The 27898-nt window shown below is 45.9% G+C and overlaps 2 protein-coding genes across 5 annotated transcripts in view; one reads left to right on the top strand and one right to left on the bottom strand.

The window, feature by feature from the left end:
* The first annotated feature begins 3300 nt into the window (after positions 1 to 3300).
* Positions 3301 to 12897, top strand: LOC8035151 (xaa-Pro aminopeptidase 3). Its single transcript, XM_040213952.2, has 6 exons — positions 3301 to 3542; positions 3612 to 4242; positions 5670 to 6013; positions 8145 to 8380; positions 8927 to 9047; positions 10076 to 12897. Exons 1-6 carry the CDS (start codon positions 3512 to 3514, stop codon positions 10255 to 10257), a joined length of 1545 nt encoding a protein of 514 aa, XP_040069886.1. The 5' UTR covers positions 3301 to 3511; the 3' UTR covers positions 10258 to 12897.
* The window catches only part of LOC8035152 (ATPase family protein 2 homolog), a 28472-nt gene continuing 10906 nt past the window's right edge, over positions 10333 to 27898 (bottom strand). For 3 of the 4 annotated variants that reach the window (XM_029987002.4, XM_042291087.1, XM_040213951.3), the window contains 7 exons: positions 22481 to 22598; positions 21882 to 22036; positions 19155 to 19364; positions 15932 to 16065; positions 15719 to 15845; positions 14287 to 14451; positions 10333 to 10610 (listed from right to left, as the gene is read on the bottom strand). In XM_029987002.4, the coding sequence (XP_029842862.2) occupies positions 10416 to 10610; positions 14287 to 14451; positions 15719 to 15845; positions 15932 to 16065; positions 19155 to 19364; positions 21882 to 22036; positions 22481 to 22598 (1104 nt within the window). In that variant the 3' untranslated portion in view covers positions 10333 to 10415. Of the gene's footprint in view, positions 10611 to 14286; positions 14452 to 15718; positions 15846 to 15931; positions 16066 to 19154; positions 19365 to 21881; positions 22037 to 22480; positions 22599 to 23827; positions 25901 to 27898 lie in introns of those variants that run through there. The other variant, XM_042291086.1, reaches the window with a different exon arrangement.

The raw sequence follows: 27898 nt of genomic DNA, 5'->3' as shown, positions 1-27898 counted from the left end.
GAAAAACAAAAGGTTCCGATATATAAAGCAAATGCGACAGTGCAAGTGAGTAACTTTCGTTGATCTTCCCACCGCAGACGCGTCCGCACAGCAAATAAACGTTCTACAAAAAGCGAGCTTCTAACATTCCTTACAACAATAATAATTTGAAGAATTACAATAGACCCTTTCCGGAATTCAATGCCATCTGGTGACTCAAATGGCAGTTTAACTTTTACTGTACTAATGGCGGCAATGAACCTGTGGTCTGCAGTATTTTATTGGGCACCGTCACTCTCGCAAGTCAACAGTAAACTAGAATGTGCCCTTCACTGTACAATTCTTTTTCAATCTCTTTTAGTGCCGATGGCGAAAAAGATGCCACCAGTCAGAACGAAGCGCCAATCCACATACATGCCTTGATAGAGTTTTATACATGAAGGGGCTTTGAAGCCGAGTGTGTGCTACTAACATATCGACTGGGACCGAGTTAGAAATGAACGCTTACGCAGCCCTTGTGTCAATTCCTGCTTCACGTCGCGCTAACGCCTAGAATGTGTAGGCCTCGGATCATCTGCTTAGGAGCATCTTCAACTTATTTCCTCGTCAATAAACAGGAGGCCGCCATTAGTATAGCGCATATGCCACTTTTCAGATGATGATGATAGTGATCAAAGTGGCCAGACTGAAACCAAAAGGACGAGGAAGTCTCTCCCGAAGGGGCCGGCTGTGATGGATACGATTATGGGGAGCTTGGAGCGGTAGTGGTTGCTGATGTTTCTTTAAAAAAAAAGTTGTCCAGCGTCAACCGGACTCACTTAATGGATGTCATTTTCATAATAGTCACAGGGCACCACCGATCAACACGGAACAGGAACTTACGATCATTTGTCTAGCACAATGATTAAACGACGCGAAAGTCTGTTTATACGCTGAGCTGCGCGGAGAAGTTATCCCGGTTATCCACGGTCGACCCTATGCGTTCTAGTCTCGGAGAATCGAAAAAATGGCCTTGCTTTGTATGTTTAGACAGCCTTGATGTTGGTACGCCTCCACGGGTGACCGGTCCCTTAGCTGCAGATGAGAAATTTAGCCAGTGCAGTACAACCGTTAACCCGAGGTCTTTAACGTGCGCCACGCAGTAGTGATTACACGAACGCGTGCCGGTACGAAACTCATCCAGATCGAAACGGGCGGCGGATCGAACCCAGGAGGTTCTACGGCGGAAGCTTTCGCTCCACGTTCCGAGCTGAGACGCGTTAGCCCACTCGGCCACCGATCCGCCATCGAAGAAACGAGGTGACCCACTAGAGCAAACCCCCCCCCCCCCCCCCTTTTTTTTTTCAAAAAGAAAAAAAAAATTAACTGTTGCAAAATGCGCTTGAGGTGTCACTTTTTTTTTTTCTTTGCTTGAAGTTTTGCAGGAAGTTCTGCATATTAGCTGTATAAAAACTGCTGTTCTGTAGCGTTGTGTTGGGCTGGCCCAGTCCCTGAAGCTCACTGGAAAAAGGCGTGTTATGGGGAATTCCTTCTTCGTAACTTGGAAAAGAGGGCGACGGTTACAGCTTCAGCCAGCCAATCAAAGCGTTTAGAAATGACACATGTGACAACATGATGTCTAAATGTCATGTGCAGACTTGCCACGCACTTAGCTCTTTCTCAGGTGGGTTCACCGGGGCTGTAATTTATGCCCTCTGTCAAGTTAAGCTGTGACTGAATAGGAAACGAGCAAACTGCAAAAGGAGCCCACAATTTCGGGGTGAGATAATCCGCATCTCTGGATGCCGATGTCAGGTTTTTCAAGCTTTTGTCTTTTTGCAATGCCGTGCACCGAGCCTTCCCACTCCCTACGAGCTTGCGGAATTCGGGCACTAATCCGGTTCTGTTTGGGGATAACATTCGAGCGAGCCGGACACACGTCTCCAGTCCGGATCGCGTTATCTTTGGCATTTGAGTCAAAGCGTCTATACTCTAAACCGGTCGAGACTGACTGGATTCCAAGAAAAAATCGTAAGGGTGCAGGCAAGCTGGTGAATAGTAGCCATGTTTAATTAACCTGAGACTGGGGTAGAGAAGAAGCATCAAAACGTAGAGGGGACCGAAGTATGGAAGAAACAGCGAGCGCACGAAAGAGAAAGCAGGGGGGACAAGTAATATATCAAGGGGGTTCTGACACCTGAACACTCCTTCCAGATAGCTTCTGACAAACGGCATTATTTTTTCTTTAATACAACTCGTTTCGCCAGACGAAAACTCGCGATGTCCACTCCGCGGATGTCGCTTCTCCGCATTGCATAGGCGCGCGGTAAGAAGCCAACTCTACGGGACTATCTATCCCGCCCGAACACGAGAAATAACTAAAATATTGTGTAACGCCCGTGTATTATCAAACAAATTTTGGCGCAACGCTGGCGGAAAAGTCTTACATTTTGGTTATGTAGCAGGGTAAGTGTTTTAAAGCTGTTCAGCTTAAAGGGTGCAGCCAGCCCATCACTGAACTTGGAAATCAAAACAATGAAGCCGCGTACAGCGTGTGAAACTCAAGGGCATCCCACGGCGACGACAAACCTAACTCGCCGGTGCGCTTTTTTACGTATTTCAGCAGTGCTGTGAAGTTTTCTCCAACGCGCTGTTCGTCAGACATCCAAGAGCCCGCCCAAGTGAGATCTTGCAAGTTCGGTTCCGGCTCAGCTCGACAGCTTCGATGGGGCACAAAATCCCCAAAGTATGCGTTCTTCAATTTCGCGCAAATATTTACCATTGCATGTAGCAGCGAAAATAAAAACAGTGTTTTGTTCGTCGCGCACGTGCACAAAGTTACGCGCCAAATTCGTAGCGCGCGTAGTCCACTGGACACGTGACAAAAAGTAAACACTCCCAGTGACAAGCAGAGCGGTGCTCCACGCCCACTGTGGGACGAGCCACTTTTCTTCCCTGAAAGCCGTGCCGAAAATCACGAGGAACAAGGGAAAATAGGCACCTGAATCAAGCCTGCGGTTGTCTACACCAGGGATTCGTGTCAGCTGTGGTTCGGAGTCCGGAAGCCGAGGTGTCCGTGCTAACCGGCGAAACACGAGCTTGCCATGCCCGACTTCTCGTAGGACTGCGTTGCAGCCTTCGCGGACCGAGCCGACAGAATGAACTGAACCACGGCTCGGACCCCGGACCCTCCGGAACCTCCACGACATTCATTTTTGTAGCTTTGCTCATTTGCTTGGATGCGTTCTCTTATTTTTATGCGTAAACTGGCGCCCCCTGGCAGCGCGGAGCCACTGCATATAAATACGTGCTATCATCATCATCGTTCCCGAACGGTTAGCGGTGTCAAATAGCACCGACACTGCTGAAAAGCTCACCAACTGCTTCTGTCGCTTGCACCTGCATCCGCTGCATCCTGTGTTTACCACGATCGTTTCCACCTGCCGTGGTCCAGCCTTTGCCGTGGTCCAGCCTTTGCCGTGTAGTCGACCCAAAAAGTCTGCTTTTTGCTTGTTTCTGAACACTGTGTAAGCTCAAACTTCGAGCAACAGTCATGTGGAAGTCTGGGAGGATTCAAATGACCTGTGAGTACCGTCGCTTGCGCGAATCTTTTGAACGTCTTGTAACCTCTACATTCCGAATTCCGTTCGCAGGCCAAAGAATGCTGGACAGAAGACCACCACGTTGCAGGCACCGTCTATGCCACACCGTCGCCACGAACCCCGACACCGACGGACCCAGTCGGGCACGACTCTACGGACAGCCCACAGCGAGCACGCATCCCCATCTTCTACGGGAGGGCGAAGTCACCCCTGGCATCGGGCAGGGAGAGTTCGCCGACCGAAGGCGACGACTCGTAGACTCGGTCCTTCGGCTGTGCTCCGTGTCTCCCACCGCCAGATCGACCCAGAACCACGCGGTGGTCGTGCCGTCGGCGACCAAGTCCTACATGTCGGACAAGATCCCCTATCCGTTCAGGCAAAACTCGGACTTCTTGTACCTCACGGGGTTTCAGGAACCGGACAGCGTTTTGGTTGTCTACACGGACGCGGACCAGCCGGAACCCAAGTCTGTCTTGTTTGTGCCGCAGAGGGACGCGCACTCGCAACTCTGGGACGGTCCGTGCGCGGGACCCGACGGTGCGGTGGATCTGCTCGGCGTCGACGCGGCGTACGGTACGGACGAGCTTGAGGGCTTCTTGCGGAAGCTTTTCGGCGGCAAGGCCTCCAAGATGCTATGGTACGATCGTGCAGCTGCAGGCTCGACCTGGCCCACCGCGCACAGGTACGCCAAACTGTTGTTTTTTCTTCGGGCTATTGTGCCAAGCATTGTTTGCACGTGACGTCGTCGTATCCTGTTGTTCGCCATTCCTACCTGTTCTAATCTAGAAAAAAATAAAATAAATTCCGTGGCTCAAAGTGTATGCTGAAGAATGCCGAAGGTATTCACTAAGCAACAAGGTTCTTAAAAATGGCTGCTGATGCGATGTCAGCAGGACAAGGCTCTCCATATTTTCCTCTTTAGCAGAGCGAACGCTGGAAGGGAGAAAACCACCAATCATAGCGAGCAGAAAGCTTTGGAAGGAGGGGGGCGAGGTTGTACGGGAGGGAAGGGGAGGGGGGTAGGGATTAGGGGAGTGTGCAGTCCCAACAATAAGATCTGAACTGTTGCATAATAGACCGATCTTGCTAAGCATTTCACACATGCATGACGCCGCCATGACTGTGGTCCACAGGAAGCAGGCATTTGCGCATGAGACTGCTTGTACCATCTTGTGTGGCGCTCGCACAGACCTGCAGTGGGTTCGTCGCACATGTAGGAAGACTACAGTTTGCGCGATGCATGGTGGCAGTGGTGGCATAACAGAACTGGCTGGCGAGATCGGTCTATTGTGAGCCTCACTTTAGAAGCCAGGTTCTGTGGTCATGTAGGCAGAGATGACACAAGGATAAACTGGTGTCAGTCAGGTAGGAAATTAAATTGGGAAAGGCAGTTCAATTGACTTGCAGAGCCATTGTCAAACCCCATTAACATACACTGCCTTGCCCAGCTCGATTGATGGCTACTGTCTGAACTCGCATGCCAGCCAACCGGCACTTTAAAATAGGTCTAGCGAAATCGCTTTTAAGAAATGGAGAAAAACCGAGGCAGTTAGCACAACCAGTACAATCAGGTCGGGCCAATTTATTTTTGTAGTCCCACGAAGGAAATTCGAAGGGAGTATGGTTGCGCCATCTACAGGCAAGAAAGACAACTTAAAAGAAATCTAAGGGCTTGTGCAAGTGCTGCATAGTCTGCTCTCTTTCAAATCCAGTTCGCCTATTGCTCGTCAAGTGGGGCTAACTCGAGTGAACCTAGAACCATAGCTGTTCGATGCTTTTTTACAATATTCCTTTTGCAAAAACCCCCGAAGGCCATGCTTTAATTCCCATACTTTGCGCATGCCCCCACAACATCTACCACGTGACACCACAGAGGACGAAAGAGAGAGAGGGGTAGCACAGTTGCTAGCCTGTGTTTCCTTTGCCGTCTGCTACAACCGGTTCTGTACAGACCATTCCCAGCATTCCTCTTGGTGCTGTGCATGCTGCCGCGTGTTTAGCAACGGGTCTGTTTCGTCCGGTGCCAACGGGGCAAGCTCAGATTCTACAAATGGTCTCGCATCTTCTTATACAAACTGCAGTCGTAAGGGAAGTGCCTCGTTGCCGCAGGGTGCTTGGCCAGCTGAGCGAAGAACACAAGGGAAACTTGGCGATAGAATCGCCGCGGCTGCCAATCCAGCGCCTGCGCCTCATCAAGTCGGAGGCAGAGCAGAACCTGATGCGGCAGAGCTGCCGAGTGGCGGGGGAGGCCATGGCGGAAGTGGTGCGCGCGTCTCACGGGGGCGTCTCGGAGGCCCAGCTGCATGCCAAGATGGAGTTTGAGTGCCGGATACGCGGAGCAGAGCGGCTAGCCTATCCTCCGGTTGTGGCCGGTGGAAACCGGGCCAACGTCATCCACTACGTCGCCAACGACCAGCGGGTCTTCGACGGAGAGCTGGTGCTCATGGATGCAGGTAGGTTTCACCAACGTTGTTAGATCCATCATTTGACAAATTCCGCGGAAGAGCGTCGTTCCAAAGCGGTCCTTCTCGGTAGCCCACACGCAAAGTGGAAACAAATATTGATTTGTACTGTCGAGACCGGTAAGAACGAAGTCGGTTATAACGAAATAGCGGATATAGCAAAATGATTTCCGATCCCCATTGACTTTGTGACAGCCGGTCTCGACAGTATAAAAAAATAAAGACTCAGTGTTTGTACGCCATGCAAAGTACCGTAAAATACCAAGGGAGTGCCCACTCACTTTTACTGAAAACTGGGTTAATCTAGACAAGGGCTCTTGTTCGGTCAAATCAGGCACTTAACATATAATTTGCAGAATTCCCAAGTTTGGGAAATGCTAATAGTGGGCGCTTGAATGAAGTGGGCGCTTCCACTGTATTTTACGGTAGTTCTTATCGATTTGGTTGTTCGAGGAAGAGGCGATGCTTTTGGCATTTGAAACATGTTCATCTTGATAAAATAACATTTATCTAATCTAAGATGCACCTACATCTTAATTCAGCACATGAAGGGGGAAATTAATAATGTTTCACGAGGAGCCGGACTTTGCTTACTACGGTTCTTGGGGCTAAAACGAGTATAGGAAAGAGTTGCCTTTTTTTCATCACTAAAGGTTTGTTTTAATGGCTGCCTGATATAAATTTTCCCTGCTTAATCATTCTTTGCTTCAAATACAAAATAAATGTCCATAGGAAGCAAACACCAACAGACAAACGGTAAACAAGAAAAATTTTCAGTATTGTTTGGGGGAAGCGTCTAATTTAAATCATCATAGCCAAAACGGTACAACCTAAATCGCAATTTAAATCGTGATTTAATCATCTCGACTATTACTGTCCACCCTGCCCACATGCCAGCAGGTACGGGTGGGGAGCAGTCCTAGCGCCACCGCTCCTACGGGCGACGGAGAAGGACCGTTTCCAAAAAAAACTCTTTTAGTGCAAACTTCGTGGTCACCGTAGGAACCGCAGCCTTTCACCGTAGACCACGAATATCAAACACATGGACAATGACTCCCTGGGGTGCAGCCCACAAGCATCCTGCAGCTGCGAGCCCCCGTTCCCATGCCTCGAGCGATACATGCGCCATAAATTGTTGTTTTATATTGTCGATTCATTTCCGCTCAAAAAGCAGCTCTGCTCATTTTTCTTTTTTTAGTATCGCTTTGTTTAAATATTTGCTTTTTAGCTTGGCTGCGCAAATTCTTGCACAGCAGGGAGCAATGGCTAAAGGCAAAGCTATGAGCTTGGGCTTCTAGCTTTCATACAATACCTTTAAAATGAAAGTATTATCTTGTAATGCTGCTATAAAAATTTTCAGGAAAGCAAAAAATTGCTGCATGAAGAGAGATCTTTTTTATGCCTGTTTAACCGAGGGAATTGTGCGACGGGGCGGTGTGCCTGCTCTTGTTCTATAGAAAACTGCCAGTATACTGTGGTATGGTGGTGTCTTAAATCTTTTTATAACATCAGGCGTGAGTCCAAAGTAGTTGTATATGCAAATAAAAACGAAAGAGGGCAAAACAATGAGTTTACAAAAAGCAGAAGGCTTGTCTAAAAAAAATTTTCTTGGGTGTTGCTGGGATAGTCGGCTGCTTTGCAACATGAAACAGCAATGCTCCCCGTTTGTTAATTTTTTTTGTTCCAAAACAGCAAAATATTTTCCCTTGCCTCCATTGGCCCTTGTCCTTTCGGGGGTGGGCTATCTGACCTCCGCACTCAAATGAAGAGACCGCTGCCATAGACAATGTGTGTTCAGAGTTCCACCTGTTCCATTGCTTCCGTCTGTATGGCCAGGGATAATGGCATAGCCAGCACCGCCGAGCACATGTGCCACGAAAAGGCGAGAGGCATTTTAGGAAGCCCGACAACAGAGTTTGGTCTAGCAACATCGGGTTGCATTGGAGTCGCTAGACAACCTACGCGTAGAGTATCAGCACTCCATTCCTCCGGTCGTCTTGCGGGCGCCGCCATTTTGGCGTTTACAGATTGAGGGACTACACTATTCGGAGAAGCGCTCCACACACTATAGCAGCGCTGGTCTGTGGGTGACGTAGCGGCGCTCCGTATCCTCCCCGTCCAGGGTGCGAGCTACACGGCTATGCGAGCGACCTGACGCGCACGTGGCCGGTCAACGGGAGCTTCGGGTCGGGTCAGCGGGAGCTGTACGAGTTGCTCTGGGACGTTCAGCAGCAGCTGCTGAGGGAGCTCCCCGTGTCCCTGGACTCTCTGTTCCACACCATGTGCAACCTGCTCGGGCTAAGGCTGAGGGAGGCGGGGGTCCTCGCTCCGGCCACGCCGGACTCCGAACTCGCCAGGGTAAGGTTTAGTTACGTGTGGGAGATTTCGCAGGGTGGTCTTGCTGACAAAGCAAGCTTTTGGGGGGCGTGATCCAAAAAGCACCTGCTCTTTGGTGTCGTCTTTTACTGATCCTTTGTTCCAAAAATGCTGCAGTAGCTTTCAGTTCGCACAAGCAAAAAGAAATTCAATGTGTGCTGGTTTCATTTTCGGTCCCACTTCTTGTCACCTCAAGAACTATAGTAAAACACATTTTGACTTTATGCAGGGCATTGTCAAGTTTCTCTTTTTATGTGATGAACTAAGGTACTTAAAATATGCACATTTAAGAAAAGTCATATGTTGTTTCAATGAAACATACATGTTTCAAACGCAAAAGGCATTGCATTTTTTTCCTTTGACAAGCAAGCTGTGCGATAGTTCCTTTGTTCAGCGTATCAACTCCAGTTTGCCTGATTTTAAACATGTTTCAAAGAGGATCAATAGCTTTAACCATGTTCCTGGGTGGGACTGTCGCTGCCAAACCTCTGTCGAAGTAATTCTACATGTCATTGTGGACGGTTGCAGGAAGCTCACAAGCTGTGCCCCCACCACGTTGGCCATTACTTGGGCATGGATGTACACGACACCCCTCTGCTTCCACGAAGCATGCGGCTGCCTCCAGGATGCGTGGTCACTGTCGAGCCAGGTCGGTGACCCCACCCCCTCTCTCTCTCAAGGGATATTAGTTGCAGATCACTGTGTCTTATTGGCACTTTCAACAAACAAGTTAAAGTAATCCAAATCTGAATTCAGTCAGATTCATTCCTTGTCAAACCTTTCAGAAGAATCATGATGTTTAAACCTTGAGACTGGAAAGGGAACTTGGGAGATATATTAGAAGGAACATAAGAAAGGTGATAGACAAGCATCTGAAACTCAACTAACAAAATTTATTTCATATGATTTTATACCCTTCTCCCAAGGTTGTCCACAACATACAAAAAGAAAACACACACTTTATTTTCAAGGTGACTCAATTCTAAGTCAGTTTGTTCCAAGCGCATAAAGGCATGAACCCAAACAAGGCCCAGGAAGGAACCCTCTCCGAAACAGTTCAAACAAACCTAAGTCCTTTGACAGACAAAGGAATAGAAGAAACAATGTCAGTTAAGAATGCAGTGCTTTCTGCATACAAACAGTGCCAAATAAAAAAAAAAAAAAAAAAAAAAAATTCGATGATTCAAAATTTTAGTTTCCCTTCTCTTTTTTTTTAAAATATATCTAAGTTTACTTCCCAGTCTTGAGGTTTAAACATCATGATTAATATGCACCAGCTCACCTGCACGTTGACCATTTCTTTCACTTTCAGAAAAAAGATGTATACATCTAAAAATTATGGCAGTATTTCACATCGGTGTGAAAATTGCCACGGTAAAACTAGTTATGTAAGGGGGCCAAGTCAGACAAAGTGAAAACAAAATGTGGTACAGGTGACATTCTAGATACAAACAGTATCAAAACCTTCATTGGTAAGTCCATTGAGCCTCATTGTGGTAAGGAAATTCAGTGAAGTTAAACAGGTCTGCCGAACGTAAGGTTGCCATTTTTGCTTATCACCAAAGTGTATTGTGCAGTCAGAGGGACTAAACCAGAGTGAGCAACTCTACCTTTACAACCAGAGTACTTCAGGTAGAACTTGGTTTCCTCTACACAGTCGCCATTCATTACTCACAGGAATCTACATCCCTGAAACGGACACGAAGGTCGCCCCCAGGTTTCGCGGGGTGGGCATGCGCATCGAAGACGACGTCCTCCTGCTGCAGTCCGGGCCGCAGGTGCTAACCCTAGCCTGCCCCAGAGAACCCGACACTCTAGAAGAACTGTCTGCGGGACAGCGAGCACCATCAACCAGCTGAAGTTGCATCGACCGAAGTTGCACGGTTCGGCGAACCAAATTGTTCGGCGGTTCGTGAGCGGTACACAAACACGTCTGCCCAAGTCAGAACAACTTTGTTCATTGTGTTCCCACAAAAAACTGTTCTCCGATGGTACGATGCGTTGGCACGAGATGAGGTCATCCGAGTCCCGGCCGAGAGTGTCGGCCCTTTCCCGTAGATGCCCAGTAGGACTCGTAGTACTGGACCGTTTCCTGCGAGATGCGTGGCCGGACGAGCTGCAGTGCGGCCTCCAGGTGCAGTGCCGTGATGTGCCTGGCCTCAATGTCTTCCTCCAGCGCGATCAGCGCAGCCTCCTGACACACGGCCACCACCTGTTCGTTGGGAAACGTGCAACGTTTACGTATGTGCGCGCGCCACTTCAGTTCCAACGCGACTCGCTTTCGCCGCGACCGAAGCGTGTTCCAAAGCGTCGTCTGGAAGTCAAGCTACCCAGCTAGTATACCTTTTCGTTTGCACAAACGAAGACGCGTTCGTCGTCTGTTTGGCAAGTTTCGTTTCTGAACTCTGTGCATGTTGCCAGGTAGAACCGTTTGCTTGTTTCCTTGCTGCCTGCTTCTAGTCATGACCGGACCCCCGGGATAACTAGCGGTGGTGCCAGTTATTAGTCGGCGCTGCGGTTTAACCGTTAAAAGAATGAGAACCGCGGGGAGGTCCCTCGGTTTTTTTCACCTCCAGCACCAGCTCCCTACCTTCGATAATGCTCGAGCGTGTGCGTGCGCCCAAAGCGAGAAAAAATGCAGCTGGGAGCCGCGCATCCGAAGCAGACGCCCTGCCGTGCTCACTCTGCCTCTGCCTATGGTAGTTAGCAGTTGAAAGTCCAGGCTTTTTGTAGTGCCTTGAAATGACGGCCCCTTGCCATTTTTTACGGAACGAGAGTCACGGGGCTTGTGCAGACGTGGGATGCCACACGGCGTTTTATCGAAAAGAGCACGACAGTTTTTGGCCCTACTGGTGTATAAAGTGGCAATTCGTTTTAGTAAGGTGCTAATAGTGTGTTTTAACTTTACTTTTTCTACAACGTTACTCCTTTCTAGTAAAGTGACACTCGTGTTTTACAGTGCACTTAAAATATCTGCATACCTGCCGAGTTCAGAAGTCCGGGAGATTTTCTGAGCCTGGAGGTTTTTTTTTAAAGAAATGTTGACAATTAATTTACATGAAGACAAATTTATTACATTTGTATAGCACTGCTCATGCTAGTGAGATATAGCTGGGTCCCGCTATCGTTGCTGTCGTGGGGAGGAGACCTCGTTTAAGTGCAGGGAGGGGGGTTAATTTGAGTTTTTCGGAAGATTTTCCTGTCAATCGTACAACCGGACGAAATGGTCAAAATTCCGGAGTCTCCCCGGTAATACAGGAGACTTGGCAGGTATGTATCGGCATCAGTGCAACAGGTATGAGTACAGTGAACGTTACCATTTAGCATACCCTGTACAGTGCAATCCATTTATAACACTACCACATATAACAATGTATTGCTTATAACGATCTGTTTCTAGTCCAGATACAACAATAATCGGTTATAAATTGTTTGTTTGTTTTCATTATTGTTATAAGTGGATTGCACAGTAGTATTTTCACATTAACAAAACTAATTTAAAAAGTTGACCTGCATGAATTGCTTACAAGACTACAAGAAGAACCTGGTCTTCCATTTTACAGCCCAATTTTAGTGCTTCTAATTGCAAGACCTGCTGCTGCTTGGCTGTATAGTGCACTGTGAAGAAGAGTGTGTTCAAAGCCATTCTCGGTGGTAAAATCCCGCTTGATTCTACTCGGTCCAGTTGCCAGTGCCTTACATGTACAGCATTTCTTTGAATCCCATTTTAAACAAAATGTACCAAAAAAAAAAAAAGGATGTGGTGTACAAAGTTAAATCTCACTAGGCTCAGATACCACTGTACATTGAGAAGAGGTGTGCAATTTGAATATTTCTGAATATGAATATCTTACATTTAATGTGAATTGAGCATGGATACTTTGATAAATCACAGATGGAATTCTTTTTGGGAAAACACCTATGGAACTCAACACTTTTATTGCATAAGAAACATTTCTCATCATATTAAAAAAAGTAAAGGTGCGGTAAGGTGACAGGAGTTGGGAGAAGCATAATCTGACATGGGAAGCAAAGGAGTGACCTCCTTATTTATTTGAAGATAACATTGTTTTCTTTTCTGGCCCTGTCCTTTAAAATGTAGGGGTCACACCATAAAACTAATCATAGAAGGTTGACCCAAAATAATGAGGAAACTGTTCAGACCCTCTGACCCTACCAAGATGCTCCGACACGTTAGCCGTTTCTCCTGGCATGCCGGTGCAAAAAAGTGAAGCTCGACACCAGAGCGCTGGTGATGCTGCGAAGCTTGGTGCGAGAAACGGAGGGAATATTCTAAAAACTGCAACGGTAAAAGCGTGCCGTGAACCGAATCCATTGGTAAATGGTAACTTGCAAATTGATCAAAGTTTCTAAGATTTTCACACCTCTAATTACAAGCTCGAAGCACAGCCACAATGTTGGCAGAGCAGCTCCACCAGAGAAACGCCAACTTCCAAGTTTGCATCATGATATCACCAATAAAGCTATGAACTGTTTGATTTGCATTACTATTCCTGCATGCTCTTCTACATTGTCATTTCAGACATTTGGCACTTTAGCCCAGATATACATGCTTATTGCTTTGTATGGACACTTAAGGGGGGAGGCTGGTCTTTAACTTTTCGTTTTTTATTTTTCATTTATCAAGCTGAAATTCAGTATACTGATGTATTTCTCAGTGGTGATTTCAAATATGCAATTAATTTTCAGATAGCTTAACTAGATCCTGAGTTATTAACAAATTTGTAATTTTAATTAGGTCCTTCTTACGAGCCGTTACCATAAGATTGTTCAGAATATATTGCAATTTTTTATAGAATTACATTCACCGAGACATGTTTTGTGTGGTGATGCTATTTTAAGCCTAATCTAATGATATTATATTGGTAGAAAACATTTAAAATGAAGTTGCACAAAATGGGAGGTTACATCTTTTTTAGATTAATTAATTAAAATTATTTTACGAGATATGAAGCAAGAAAAATAGCATCACCGCACAAAACATGTCTTGGTTAATGCAATTCTATAAAAATTTCTGATAGATTCTGAAGAATTTTATGCTAACGACCCGTAAAGAGAACCTAATTAAAATGGCAAATTTATTAATAACTCATGATTTCGTAAAGCTATCTGAAAACTAATTGCACATTTGAAATCACTACTGATAAATACATTAGTATCCTGAATTTCAGCACAATAAATGAAAGATAAAAAACACAAAGTTAAAGACCAGCCTCTCCCCTTAAACTCATGAGAAGCCAAAGTATAGGGAGTATTCACTGGCAATCATAGCTGAGCTTGCTGCTGCTTTCTTACCACTGGGGAAGAGAGAGAAGGGAAGGATGCTTTTTTACGAATTTTGAGTGGCAAGTTAATCTTCTATAATCTTCTAGAGGGAGAATAGCTGCATTTGGGGAAGCCTGGGACCTACGAAGGAGAGTCCCGGTGATAAGAGAATTTCTCCTTCCCCTTTTCTCTTGCGGTTGCCTGAGAGCTGACTGGAAACTCTTCCTGGGTATGCGCTGTGAACAGTTACCTCAAATATGGCGTCCAGTGAATACCCCCTATTACGGTGGAAAGCTGGAGGTGAAACAGCTGAAAACCTTCCTACCATTCTCATCCAGTCCGTGACTATGTGGAGTACAAGTTCGTCTGCTTTTTTGCGCGAAGGTTGCGGTGACATCAGGATGTTGAGCTCTGATTAAAAGGATGGTGGGTAGGCGTCAAGGCAGCTAGCATTGAGGTCTACCCACTGTTTTACAATCGTAGCCAGTCAGAGCTTGGCATTCTGACGTCACCGCAATCACTGCGCAGGAAGCAGACGAACCTTGCGCTCCGCATAGACGTCACACTGAAAGTAAAGGAACACGAGACAGATTATACTTCACCTCTGCGCCCGAGTATCCTTCAGTCTTGCGAGCCAGGTCATCCAAAGATACACTGTCGCCAAGCGGCCGCTTGGACAAGTTGATACGCAGGATCTCTCTTCGCGTGTCCAAGTCTGGCAGCGGCACATAGACAATGCTGTCCAGTCGTCCGGGCCGCATCAAGGCCTGTACGAAAATCGAAGCTGCTCAAACAGGAAAGACGCTTTATGCAGTGCAGAGACAGTCGAGGAAATTTGTAAGGTCGGGGCAACAGCACTCCGAAGAACCCTTGAGTCGCTTAAAACCCAGTTTGATGACCAACACTTTACACTGCGAAAGCTTTTAAACTCTTTGGTGTCAACAATCTGCCTTGAATGGCAGCGGAGGTCCTGGTCTCGGCACTGGCACACCAAAGCAATACAGGAGACTACAGACCTTGAAAAATGCACATACTAAGCAGTTTCTGGCCTATAGTTGGGCGTGAATGAGTGCCTTCGATCTAATAAGATAGTGCTTAGGCTGGAGAAAAACACTTTACTTGGGGGTTCCTGGAACCCTATTTGAGAATCTATGCTTTACATGGGTTCTCAAACAGGCTGCCCAGGAACCTGGGCATTCCCAGAGTACCGTCGGGGGTCGCCCCAGCTCCAAATTTACGTTGGCCGTCCCTTCCCCTAATTAAAGTAATTTTCCAGTTTAAGCACTACTTTAAAAGGATCTGAGTCATCCGTTGATGCAAAAAAATGTGCAAAACACTCCGTGGTATGCGCAGTATCGTTGACAAAGTGTAGGCTTCAGCACTGCATTGTACGCTTCTGCACCTCTCCCGGAGTGAGCGAAGATAGTGTTTGTAGATGGTTCTTATGCTAACGTGAGTGAAGAAGGCGGTTCGTCTGCTATGAAGCGTCACTTGCAGAGAAAAATAAAATGAGAAAATGACGTATGTCGTCCGCTAGCAGACTGGGAATAAAGTACATTGTCTAGTATGAACCGAGTGCTGCGGTGAAGTGAGATGATTGGAAGGAAGCTGAAATTGTGATTGTCTCTTATTTCACGTTGAAAGCCACTGACAGGTGATGCTTTGTTTTCAAATATCAAGTGGTTCTGTAGCCGTACACAAGCCGATATCGACCGGTGGATGAAGGAGTACCAAGGACAAGCACAAGAGGGCCAGCGAGACCTCTTGTTATTGGTACGTTGGCGAGACTTTCTCACCAAAATATTGCTCGATTGTGAACTCGCAAACGAGTCGAAATAGCCTCATTGGTTGATTATGTGCAAGCTGCGGCACCACGTCCAGTCAGCGGTCGCTGATGCTCTTGCTCCTGTCTTCACCAAATTCAAACCGCAGGAGGGGCTTCCTCTGCTAGCAATCGAGCATTTGAGATTGAAGAGTTCGAAAAATGGAAGAATGGCAACTTGAGACGTGGAGTGGCAATGCATAGACCCTCACCTGGTCAATCATGTCTGGGCGGTTTGTGGCAGCCACCAGAACGACGTCCTGAAGTGCTTCGATGCCGTCCATCTCGGCCAGTAGCTGGGCGATGACGCGATCGCCCACGTTGCTGCTTCCGCTTGTGCTGCGGTAATCGCGGCATATTGCGTAAAGGTAAAGAAAGAAGGTAGGTACCACACGGAATCGAAAGTAGCAAAGCGACATGGTTACCTTCCCCTGTGTGCTGCCAAGGCGTCGATTTCGTCGAAGAAGATTATGCAGGGCGCAGCTGTCCTGGCTTTGCGGAAGAGTTCACGCACGGCTCGTTCCGAATCTCCAACCCACTTGCTGAACAACTCGGGTCCCTGAAGTGGTATTGCGTTAGGCTTAGAAGAGCCAAGCTATGGCAATGGCACTTTTTTAACAAAGTGAAGAGCCGTGGATACACGGTAAACAAAATATATTCTGATAGTCTCGAATGAAAAGTATTGGTGAAAAATTAATGACACTAATATGCAGGGTTTTTCGTGTTCGGCCTTGCAGATTTGTTTTAAAAAAGCCATGAAAGCCACGCTAATGAAGTCTGCGGGTGAGTTATACAGCCGGGGGACATAATATAGGGGTCTAGTCGTCACATTAAGTAGAATAACATACTAAAATTTATTAATTAACTTTTTAATTAGTGCACATAGGGTTCTAATTAAAAACTTGATGAGCGTCATCGAAAACCACTAAATCAGTAATTTTTAGAATGAGTGAGTACGTGGGAAGCACGGTAGTGCACTAATGTTTCCACAAGCACAAGGCTGGCGGCAAGAAAACGCAGTTAAGAGACAGAAAAAATGTGCAGGCACATTATCGCACTGATAGCCTTGCTCCGCTGCATAAGTACTAACTTTCACCGCTCCACTGGGCCTTTCACGTGCTTAAAGTCTTTCGGCTGATTTAGTGGTGTTCTATGATGCTCAGCAAGTTTCTAATTGGAACCAAATGCTTATTTTCACTAATTAAAAGTCAATGAACACATTTTAGTTACCCAACTTATTGCAACGGTTAGCCCCTTAGTGTAGACCGCATATAATGTATGTCTCGGGAGTCGCGAAAATCCGCACTATAAGCGGTACCGCACTATAACCAAAACATCAATTTTTCAGGCCAAAATACATGCCGAGACAACTTACCTTTGTAAAAGAATTTATTTTATGTTAGATGAAAAAATAAGCTTAGTTTGAGGAAAGACTTTATTTCAATAGACTAGTACAGTTACGTCTCAAGTGTGTCACACATTTTAAAAGAAATTAGCGGCTTTTGCCTGGCGCAGCCTTTTAACGGCGTCGCGGGTTGCGGACGGACGTCGCGAGCGTTCAGGATTGCTAACCCTAATCACTTTTCTCCGGAGATGAAAACGCGTGAAAATTCGCATCCTTCATACGGTACGCGCCAGTAATACCTTGAACTTGAGCACACGCATGAAATGCGCCAAATAAGAAATCCGGGCGATGTTCGAGGACACAAATGCTTAGAAATCACCACTGTAGTCGAAGTAAACAAACACGACGACACGGGCGTTTCCGCCGTCTTGAGAGCACCGCCACGACATCGCCGCACGAGTAGGTGGATCTTCCGGTATTGATGTCGCTGGCCTGTAATAAGGCGGAGCCTCCGGGGCAATAAAGGGGGCGCGCGTTAACCCATCCGCCGCGCTGCGCTTTACGCCGCTTCGCGGCGACAGTCTGAGGCGGCTCATTACAAAAAATGTGAACCCACATGTGTGTGTGTATTGGCCCACACGTAAACGCCGCTTCGCGGCGCCCAACTATTCGCTAAAGTATCATTCGGTGAACCGCCCCCTCAGGAGGCTCCGCCTTATTACAGGCCAGCGACATCAACACCGATCTTCCCTTCTAGTACGTGCTGGGTTATAGCGACACACAACGAAAATTCAGAGTCAAGGATAGCGCTTTTACGCAGAACGATGAGATGCATGCCGTCTACGACGACGATCACAACCGACGCCCGCGACCGGCATGCAACGCGCGCGAACACTTCTCCTCGACCTGGGATTGGTCTGTCGTTGCGGTTGTTTGTTTATTTGTTTCCAAAGCAGCGGAGGGACGCACGCACGTGAACGACACGTGCGTGCATCCCTCCGTCGCTATGGCAACTGAAGCCTCTCTCTTCGCTTCTCCCCGCGTTTTCCAGCAACCTCCTTGCCCCGCGAGTGCAGTTTGCGGCTCGCGCCGTTAGCGCCGTTATCTAGTGTCGCACAGGGAAGCGAACTCGCTGCTCCGGTCGTCGGCGCGGTCGGCGGGCTGTGCCAAAAACCGCACTATAACCGGTATTTCCCTTCGCGCGCCTGCATTTTAAGCGGTATGCAATTACATGGAGTTCTATGGGAGGTGAACCGGTGGTTTAAAAAAACCGCGTTATACCCGGTCCTGCACTATAAGCGGTTACGTTGTAAGTGGTCTATACGTAGTATGCCCCCTGGCCGTATAACGATCACCTGCACAAACCACATTAGTGTGGCCTTTGCAGACCTTTTTATACAAATATGTAAAGCCTAAAAAAAAAAAAATCCTGTATAAGCCACTCTAATTTATATGCCAGTTAATCTTTAATACCCTTCAGCTTAATAAAGCAAAGGTATACGTGGCTTGCACATGAAGTCATCGCACCGCGCTGGTGGTCGTTCCCGCTTGTTCTTCCCGAGATAACCAAAGGCAGGGGTACGAAATGTAGGCTGCAAGATGCTTGCACTCAATTGCAAATTCACCATGATGGCGGCATATCGTCAAAGCAAGCCATGTATACACGTTTGCAAGTCCGGTCTCAGGGTGCCGCCATCTTGCCCAGTGGGGTGCGCTTGGGAGCGGCCATAATCCGATTATGACGCCTTAGCATGGCTTCGTAATTGGATTAGGACGTGTCCAAGCGCACCCCAGCGAGCAAGATGGCAGCGCTCGGAAGCCAGACTTGCAAACGTGTATAGCAATAATACTTTTAACAGTAAATAACCGTGAACACACACACTAAATCAAATACTTCATGCTAGACATAGAGAACACCGATGAAACTTGAAGACACTGTTATATATGCCACCCTAACCAATTTCTATGCAAAGTCCACAAGAAAGTGTATTCTCAATTGTTGTATTTTGCTTTTACGAAATATGTTAGACAGTTTACAAAATAATACTAAGGTTGGCACCGCAGCGACCCTTATACGTCACTGGCCTGGAAACTCCACCAGTGTCCCCTCAAGTGACCGCTTTCTGCAACAGGTGTCGCTGGCTGTCAGAGGGGGGAAGAACCTTTAAAAAAATCCAAACAAGCCGTAAGGCTGAAATTTGTCAATCTGCCTCCAAGACTGCTTATGGCGATGTTTCTGATCACGCATATTGCCAACAGGGACCGCGACAATGCTGAAGCGCCCAAAGGAAGAGCATCCCTGCCTTGATGGCGATGAAGTTGAGTCCGCTCTCAGTGGCCAGTGCCTTGGCCACCATGGTCTTGGAGCAGCCTGGGGGTCCGTAGAGGAGTAGTCCGTGCGGAGGAGTGGCCCCCAGCCTCTCAAAGGCTTCCCTGTGCTTCCAGGGCCACTCCACCGCCTGCCGCAGCTTCAGCTTCACCTCCTCCATGCCTCCAATGTCGCTCCAGCGAACCTGCAAAAAAGACAAAATTATTATTTTTTTGTTTTAAGGCAAGAAGACCTTTTTCTGGAAGGTCCAAAGGCACGAAAAACAAAACAAAGTAGCCCGACAGGGTACCAACGGCCTGCGTCGGGGGTGAGGTCCAGCAGCACGTAATGCAACGCAAGACCTAAGAAACAAAATCTGTACACACATTAACAACAGCAATATATCACTAGCACAATGGCAATAAAAACAACAACATCGATGTGGGAACACCATCCACCTAGAACTCTTCAAATGTATTTGCTAAATTTTGTAAAATCTGCTTCAGTTAAAATTGCACAACTGCAGCAAGCTCCTTATTTCCAGCTCATGGTGGTACCGCTGCTCCTACAGAACCTCACTGGACCATACAACAGAAAATTTTTGCTACACCGAAAGATCACTACAAAGACCGGTCCATACATACAACGCGGCGCGAAATCAATAGTAAGAAGAGTGTTCACTTGAACGTAACTCAATGCTGATGGAATGCTGTATCACTAATATAGCGCAAACTCAGTTTTGCATCAGCAAGGTCATATCTATTTTCAGCACTGACTTGTATACTTGTATTTACCTCAAGAACAGCAGTAAAAAAAGTATGCCCCTCACAGAAGATTACTAATTTCCCCTTTCATATGTTGAATTTAAGAAACAGACCCCCCCCCCGCCCCCCCTAGATATTTTTGGTTTTATTTTTTGCCAGGTGATCCATTATGGTGTCAGAAAACTACCCAATCAATATTTTGCTGCAGCATCACTTTAATTTTTAATAAAGTAAAAAAATCCAATTGCTCGAAACTAAAACCGAAACTGGACTAGGGAGTAGGAAGAAATATAGAGGAGGAGAGAGTTGCCAAAAGTCATGTGGCTGTGGAACTTTTTTTTTTTTTTCAATCAACAAATTTGAAGATTTTTTTTAGAAGCCACAAAAAATGGCTATCGTTATTTTTTTATGTTTTTAATATTGAATGTGTGCCTTCGATGCCACACCGTGCCGCGGAGATACTATATAAACCAAATTGCCCTGGAAAAAAAGAAAAAAGGGGTAGGAAAGGCGGAGAGTGAGCGAAGAGGCAGAGATAAAGCAAGCCACGGCACTAGCAAGCATTGAGCAGTGAAAGAAAACTCCTCTCGGCTCTCTGCCACAGACAGCCTGCAAAGAGAACTGCTGCGCGGTGTGCGTTCGTCATGTCTGTTTATTTTCTGTTTCTCAGCCGCTGGCAGGGAGGGGGGTCCCCTCCCCCCACCTCAGTGCCAGCGGCGCTCTGTAGCTTCACTCTCCTTGTTTGAAAGAATGGCTGCAGTGGAAGATGCGACAACGTGGTGGTGTGCAGGCCTGCTGAGTACAACGGTCTGCAGCCATGTGTGCAGGCAAAATCACATCATCATCCTGTGGCATCATTTGTCCAAAGCCTGAGTGTACTTCTTTGTGTTGTAGAGTCATGTATAATATTTGTTAATTTCTCTTGTCATGTATAATATTTGTTAATTTCTCTTTTTTCTTTTTTCTTTTTCTTTCTTCTTCGCTTTTTTTACCTATTTTCACATACTTTCTTTGCTTCGTTTCCTTTTGCGCACCTCGCTGAAGGCGTTATGCTGTTTGTGGGCACGTATCAAATAAATAAATAAATAAATAATCGAGTGGTAGGCAGTTAGTCAGAGCAATGGGCGGTCAGTCGGAGTGGTGGGCGGCAAAGCCACTGCCGCCCACCATGGGGAAAACCCTGATCCTACATTAGATTTGTTATTTATCGAGATATACACCTTTCAAAATGCAAAATTACCTATTGATTTTTTTTTTTAAACATCCAAATGTTGTAAGAAAAAATGTTCAAAACATTCCTTTTTTTTTTCATGTGACAAGTATACTAGTGTGAAAGTAGTGCTGTGCTGCATGTGTGAAGAGGCCTTTAGACTACAGTCAGTTACAAGTTCAGAAAAGATTTTGAGGGAAAGGAAGGCTGAAGAGAAGAAAGCAGCTGGAATGCTGGAGAGAGGAGGAGGTTTCCTTCTCTCCTCTCCAGCGTTTTGTTTGCTTCCTCCTCCCCAGCCCACCTCCACCTTGAATACTTTTCTTAACCTGTAACTGACTATATGAAACTTTACTATGTCGTAGAACTTGTCTTTTCAGTCAATTTACAAACAAACACCTCGGCAACACGAGTCGTTACGGAGTCATTCCTTGTTTCAATTAAAAATGCCTTCTTCAGTTCGCACAAAGAAAAGCAGTCAATTCTATGAATGTCCACACAAAACTTACTACACAAACAAGTCGCTTCTTGAAGAGTTTGTTTCCAAAATTTCAATCTTATACGATGGTGCAACTTTTTAGAAGTTGCACCATCATTTTGTTTACAGGTATGAACCTTAACTGTGCAACTACCCGGCCTGTGACCTTCGTTGAACTGCCTCTGAAAGTTGTATAGACTTAAAACCGTTGTGTTGACTGCAAACTGGTATATAGACCAAACACAAAGATTACAACGAACACCACATGCCAACCTTGGGTATCTCGAGGGAGACCTCGCGCATGGCACTGGGCTTGGTACGCTTGAGGGCAGCCGCCACGTCTGCCATGTTGAGCTCGACTTCATGACTCAAGACGGCGTCCGTCGCAGTGGGGTCTTTCAGATGTCTATCCAGAGAGTGTAGCGCAGCTGCATCAAACCACAAAACAAAAGAACTGAAAAACGGTGCAAAGTGGTGAAGCTTGACCCAGGAAGGGCCTACAGTTCCACGTGCCCCCTCGTCTTTTCTGCTCTCGGACCCATTTATTTGCGATGATCTGTAACTTTTCGGTGGGTGCTTGCTCGGTGTGTTATGGCAGATGTGTAAAAGAAGGATTAAGAAACAATGGAGTGCCCGTCTGTTTAACATGTAACATAATCTGGAGACATCAGGATATAGTACTTAGAATATTCTATACTGAAGCGGCGAGTGTGCAAGCGTTAGTTATCTGCTGTCCTCATCATGATGTTTGGTTGAGGTTATTCATAGCACTCCCACTGCAAATCAAACAAATCAAATTTGATTCAATTTAGCTTTTCATAGAAGGTATGGAGTTCAAAAGCGCTGTGCTAGATGACTGTCAAAACACTCACCCTCGGCGCACATGGCTGCCAAGTCGGCTCCCGTGAGGCCGTGAGCCGCATCCGCCGTCTCTACAATGTCCTCATCGCTCAGTGAGTGCCTCACGTTGCCAAGGATCTTGCGGAGGATCTACGTGAATCAATTAATCTGGCTCACATTCCAGGAAGAGCATAAACAGGAGTACATCACACGGCGAATTTATGACAATGCTGCAAACATTCGGAGAAACGAAATACTCCGTGCTTTTGAGATACACGATGGATTAAAAAACACCCCGTCTTAGAACGTGTATAGATGCCTCATCAGTGTCCCTTTAGGGTGTCTCATTTGCGCCACTGCGTAAAATTATCCCGAATACCAAACTTTTCCTCTCTGTTGCAAGAACAGCTCAGTCAGCTAAACTCAGTCATCAAGCCCTGAAACTTTTAGAACAGAGGTTCTCAAACTCATAGATCCCGAGGAGCACCCAGGTGTCTCTCTAGACCAGGGGTGGCCATGCTGACCCGGCCTAAGAGCCATGAACAAAACCACGAAACTTCCAAGAGCCGAGGGGGAGGGGGGGGGGGCAAAAGTTTTTGTCCAGAGGAATAAACGAAACTCGAACTGCTTTCAATCTATCTGAGTCAAAAGCAGTACAACTGTACGTAAGGTAGCACAAGACTACCAGACTGCAACCTGTCTTTCGATTTAAAACTCGTTCTCTTTCTCTTTTTGGGGGAGTACTCCTCTGACCGGGAGGGAGGCGAATGTAAGGAAGGGAGCTGCGAGCCGCACTTTAACACGCGAAGAGCCGCAGCTTGGCCACCCCTGCTCTAGACTGATAGCCAAGAAATCCTTGTCAGACCCGACACCGACACAATAAAAGCAGTGCGAAAGACAGACCTTGTAAACAAAAGCTCGAGGTACACCTAAGTATTTCTTATGAGTTGTGAATGCGAAAGCATGCAAGCCGCTCGTCCGTTCCCTTTGTCGTCTGCTACGTACTAGTGCGCGCGCGCTTCGGGTTGGAAGCTCCGTCGACGCGCGCCAGCCAATGGAACGGAAGGCGCGCGGAAACTATCTTTTTGCGCTTCCAACTGATGACATCAGCTCGTTCCACGAGAAGATAAATGCTTTCGCATTAATAATGCATATTAGAGGGAGCAATCAGTACTGACATGCGGTCGTGTATCGCTACCGCTACCGTGCGATGCACGTGAAGACCCCAGGCAGGCGCGTATCCAGGGGGGGGAGGCCCCAAATCTCCCATTTGGCTGGGGCCTTCTCTCTCCCCTCTGCCTCATAGAGCATTTTGTCATGGGTAAGCCTTCCCTTTCCCCCCCTCCCCCCCTCCCCAAAACAAAATCCTGGCTACATGCCTGACCCCAGGCGAGCAGTCGTACCACACTAACTAAACTTATCACCTACACCAGACACCAGACACCAGACACCCACTGGGGTTGAACACGGCAGTTCTCGAGAGTACCCTCAGGGGTTCCACGACACCCCAAATTTCCTCAGCCCTCCCTGCCTTCTAAGTAAAGTGCTATTCCAGTTTAAGCATTTCTGTAGAAGGCCTGAGGCATCTAGTCATGCCTAGCTACCTGCCAAACACTCCCTGAATTGCTTCATTGCTTCAATGCCCAGAATGGCTCTGAATCAAGAGGTGTACCTTGAGACAGAAAAGTCTCAGAGAAAAGCCTTAAGTGAGAAACATTAAATTAGGTTTATTTTTATTTATTTATTTATTTATTCATTCTGCCAGCCGTGAGGCCAAGGCAGGAGTGGTACATATTTTCAAAAACATACCAAGGACACACAAAGAATTCAATAATTCAGTCACATCCCTTGGTGACATGGGAAGAAAGAAACATTTCAATTTCCTTCACAAAAGTTGACACACTTTGAGAGTTGACTATACATTCAGGCAGCTTATTCCAGAAATCAATACATCGAACAAAAAAGGAGTACTTAAAATGATCCGTAGAGTATTGATAGGATTGGATATTTAAGCTATGTTTTATTCTGTGGTACACCGGAGGAGACATCACGACGTATTTTTGGGTATCTAACATCGAATGACCATGAAATATCTGAAAAAAAAGTTTCATTCTATTCGTTTCTAATCTGGTCTTTATGCTAGGCAGGCCTGCTTGCTCCTTGAGTTTTGTGACCGACTCAGTCGACCGGTAGCAATTAAAGATAAATCTAGCAGCCTTATCTTGAATTCTTTCCAATTTATAAATATTTTGATTTGTGAATGGCTCCCAAACCGGACTAGCGTATTCCAGAGTTGGCAAAATTAGACACTTAAAGGCAATTAATTTGACATCGGAACTAGCGAACTCTAACTTTGTTTTAAGCATCCATAGTTTTTGAAAGGCTTTCTTACATACATAGTCAATATGGGAGTTCCAGCTTAAGTCACTTCTTAAGTGCACTCCAAGGTATTTATATTCGTTAACTTTAACAAGCGGAAGACCATTAATACTGTAGTTAAACTGTAAGTGTTGTTTTTTGCGCGTTACATTCATGTAGACCGTCTCACTTATATTCAGTTCCATCTGCCAGTCAGCGCACCATTTCATTATCTTACGCAAGTGCTTGTCCAAATTTAGTTGGTCTTCATTGGAACTGATATTGGAGTAAATCACAGTGTCATCCGCAAAGTGCTTTAAAGTTACCGCGGAGTCAAAGTCCTTTCCCATGTCGCTGATAAATAATATAAAAAGAAGCGGTCCAAGTACCGAACCCTGCGGGACGCCGGATATTACTTGTAATGATTCTGTTCTCTCCTTTTTAAAATACACATACTGTTCCCGTCCTGATAAATATGAGTTCAACCAATCGACTATCTGATCATTCTTAAGAACGTGACTAAGCTTGTACAACAATTTCGGGTGCGATACGCGGTCAAAAGCTTTAGCGAAATCTAAAAATATAATATCTGTCTGCCCCCCTTTATCTGCGGTTATGCTCAAATCATGAAAAATTTCGATTAGCTGCGTAGTTGTAGAACACCCCCGTCTGAATCCATACTGATTAGAGCCCAGAAGTTTGTTACTCTCAATAAAAGTGATCAAATGTTTCGATAAGATATGTTCTAAAGTTTTACAGCACGTGCTCGTTAGGGAAATCGGTCGATAATTACTCAAGATAGTTTTATCACCCTTCTTATGGACCGGAATTATCTTGCCACATTTCCAATCTCGGGGAATTGTTCCTTTGTCAAGTGTTAGTTTAAAAATTATTACCAGGTAATGGGAGCACCATTCTGCATATCTTTTTAGAAATATATTAGGTATTTCGTCAGGCCCGGATGATTTTTTAGCATCAAGGTTTAATAACAAATTGAACAGACCTTGCTGGTTCACTGTCACGTCAGTTATAGCAGGAATGCCACAAGGCACGTAGAAATTGGGAAGGATGCCATCGTCTCTTGTGAAAACTGACTGAAAGTAATGGTTGAATGATGAAGCAACTTGCCACTTGTCTGTTATAATAGAACCGTTCTTGACAATACCTGGAACAGTTTCCTTAACCGGAGATAAATGTCGCCAAAACTTTTCTGGGGAATTTTTTAGAAAGTTTGTGAGTGAATTTTCCATATAAAAACATTTAGCATTGCGAACCTCCGATTTAAAAGTATCCGAAAGGCCCTGTACTTCCTCTCGCTTTTGAGGTGTCTCGCATTTTTTTAGATTCCGCCTTTTTCTTTTTAGCCTATGCTTCATGCGAATAATATTTTTTGTTATCCACGGGTTTTGCTTGGAGATTTTTTTGACTCTGAGGGGAATAAAATTGTTGATGGCAGTGTGAACCATAGTTTTAAATCTTGCCCAGATCTCGTCTACAGATGTCGCGTTTAATGCGGAGAATTGCCTAAAGCTATCATAATGTAGATTAAAAAAGTCACATATACTTTCATCATCTGCCTTAGAGAAATCCAGAAAGGAAACAGTTTCAGGCGGTACTTTTTCACGCTTTCCTAAGGGACACGTCACGAGGACCATGTCGTGGTCGGAGATACCGTCCAAAACTTCGCACGAGTATCGCGACTGCGACAATCGTTTACTTAAAAAGACCAAGTCAAGCAAAGAACTAACAGAACCTTGCGTTCTAGTACTTTGTTGGACAATTTGTGTCAAATCATGAGAAAATACTAAATTGATCAAAGCTTGCGACGTGGAAACTTCCCCATGTGTTGCACACATGTTCAACCAATCAATGTTGGGCAGATTAAAATCCCCAACCAGAACAATTCTGCTACTTTTACTTCGGACATGTTCACATAGATAATCATTTATACTCGTAAAATAGGTTTCGTTCGTCAGAGGAGGACGGTAAACAGCTCCGATCATGATTGGACACTTATTTATTACGATCTTGCAAAACAATGATTCAATACTATCTAAATTAGGCATCACCTCACTCTCTAGCTCCTCCTTGATAACAACTGCAACACCACCTCCACGAGACTCCCGATCTTTACGAAAGCAAACATAATTCGGTGGTACAAAATCCGTATCTTCAACTTGAGTGCTCAACCACGTTTCTGTTATTATAACCGCGTCAGGTTCATGTTCCAAAAGTATGGCTTCCAACTCGGCTCTCTTGTTTAATACGCTTCGCGCGTTTAGATTAATTACGGTGAGTAAATCAGGAACACGACTGATTTTCAGGGCCCTCTCTGTGACTCAGTTCCCCTTCAAGAATATCGCTGCTCCCATATGGACGGCGAGAACCGGATGTCAAATCCCAGTAAAACAAGCTACCGTCTACGGCTATCTTGCCATAAACTAACCGGACTTTAGCGCCTCGGTTTCTTTCATCTCTTGCGGAGTCCCAAAGGCATTTTCTTAAACTTTGAACTTGCCTAGAAAAATCCTCACTTACAGAAATATTTGTGCCCTTAAGCCTATTACAGTTGCATAAAATTTCCATTTTTTCTCGGTAGTTGTAAAAACGTACTATTGTAGGCCGTGGGCTTCGCCGCTTTTTACCAAGACGGTGAATGCGTTCGATACTTTCGGGATTTACGTTAACTCTTTGAAAAACATTAGCCTGGACGGTCTGCGTTAGTTCCAAAGCCGTTTCGTTTTCTGCTTCGTTTAATCCAAATATGATGAGGTTGTTGCGTCTGGAGCGGTTTTCGAGGTCATCTACCTTACGCACTAGTAGTTGGACAGTTTTTGTCAGGTCTCGGACCACTGCTTCCAGTTCAGTTGCCTTGTGAATTGCCGATTCCAACCTTATCATTCTAACATCTAGGCTTTTAAAATTTTCGGTATTTTCATTCACTGATTTCTGTAGAGATCGCTGATCTCGTTTTATATCGTTTAACGTTCTCGTCTGATCCTTTTGGCCATCAAGTATCATCGACACCTTTTCCTCCAGCGTGTAGGTTGGCCCAGGATTGAGCTCAACATCACCGCATAGAAGAAGAAGTT

Source organism: Ixodes scapularis, unplaced genomic scaffold, assembly GCF_016920785.2.
Source record: "Ixodes scapularis isolate PalLabHiFi unplaced genomic scaffold, ASM1692078v2 PGA_scaffold21__2_contigs__length_744675, whole genome shotgun sequence".
Taxonomy (NCBI): domain Eukaryota; kingdom Metazoa; phylum Arthropoda; class Arachnida; order Ixodida; family Ixodidae; genus Ixodes; species Ixodes scapularis.
The sequence above is the reverse complement of the archived record's forward strand: the minus strand, read 5'-3'. Positions and strand labels throughout refer to the sequence as shown.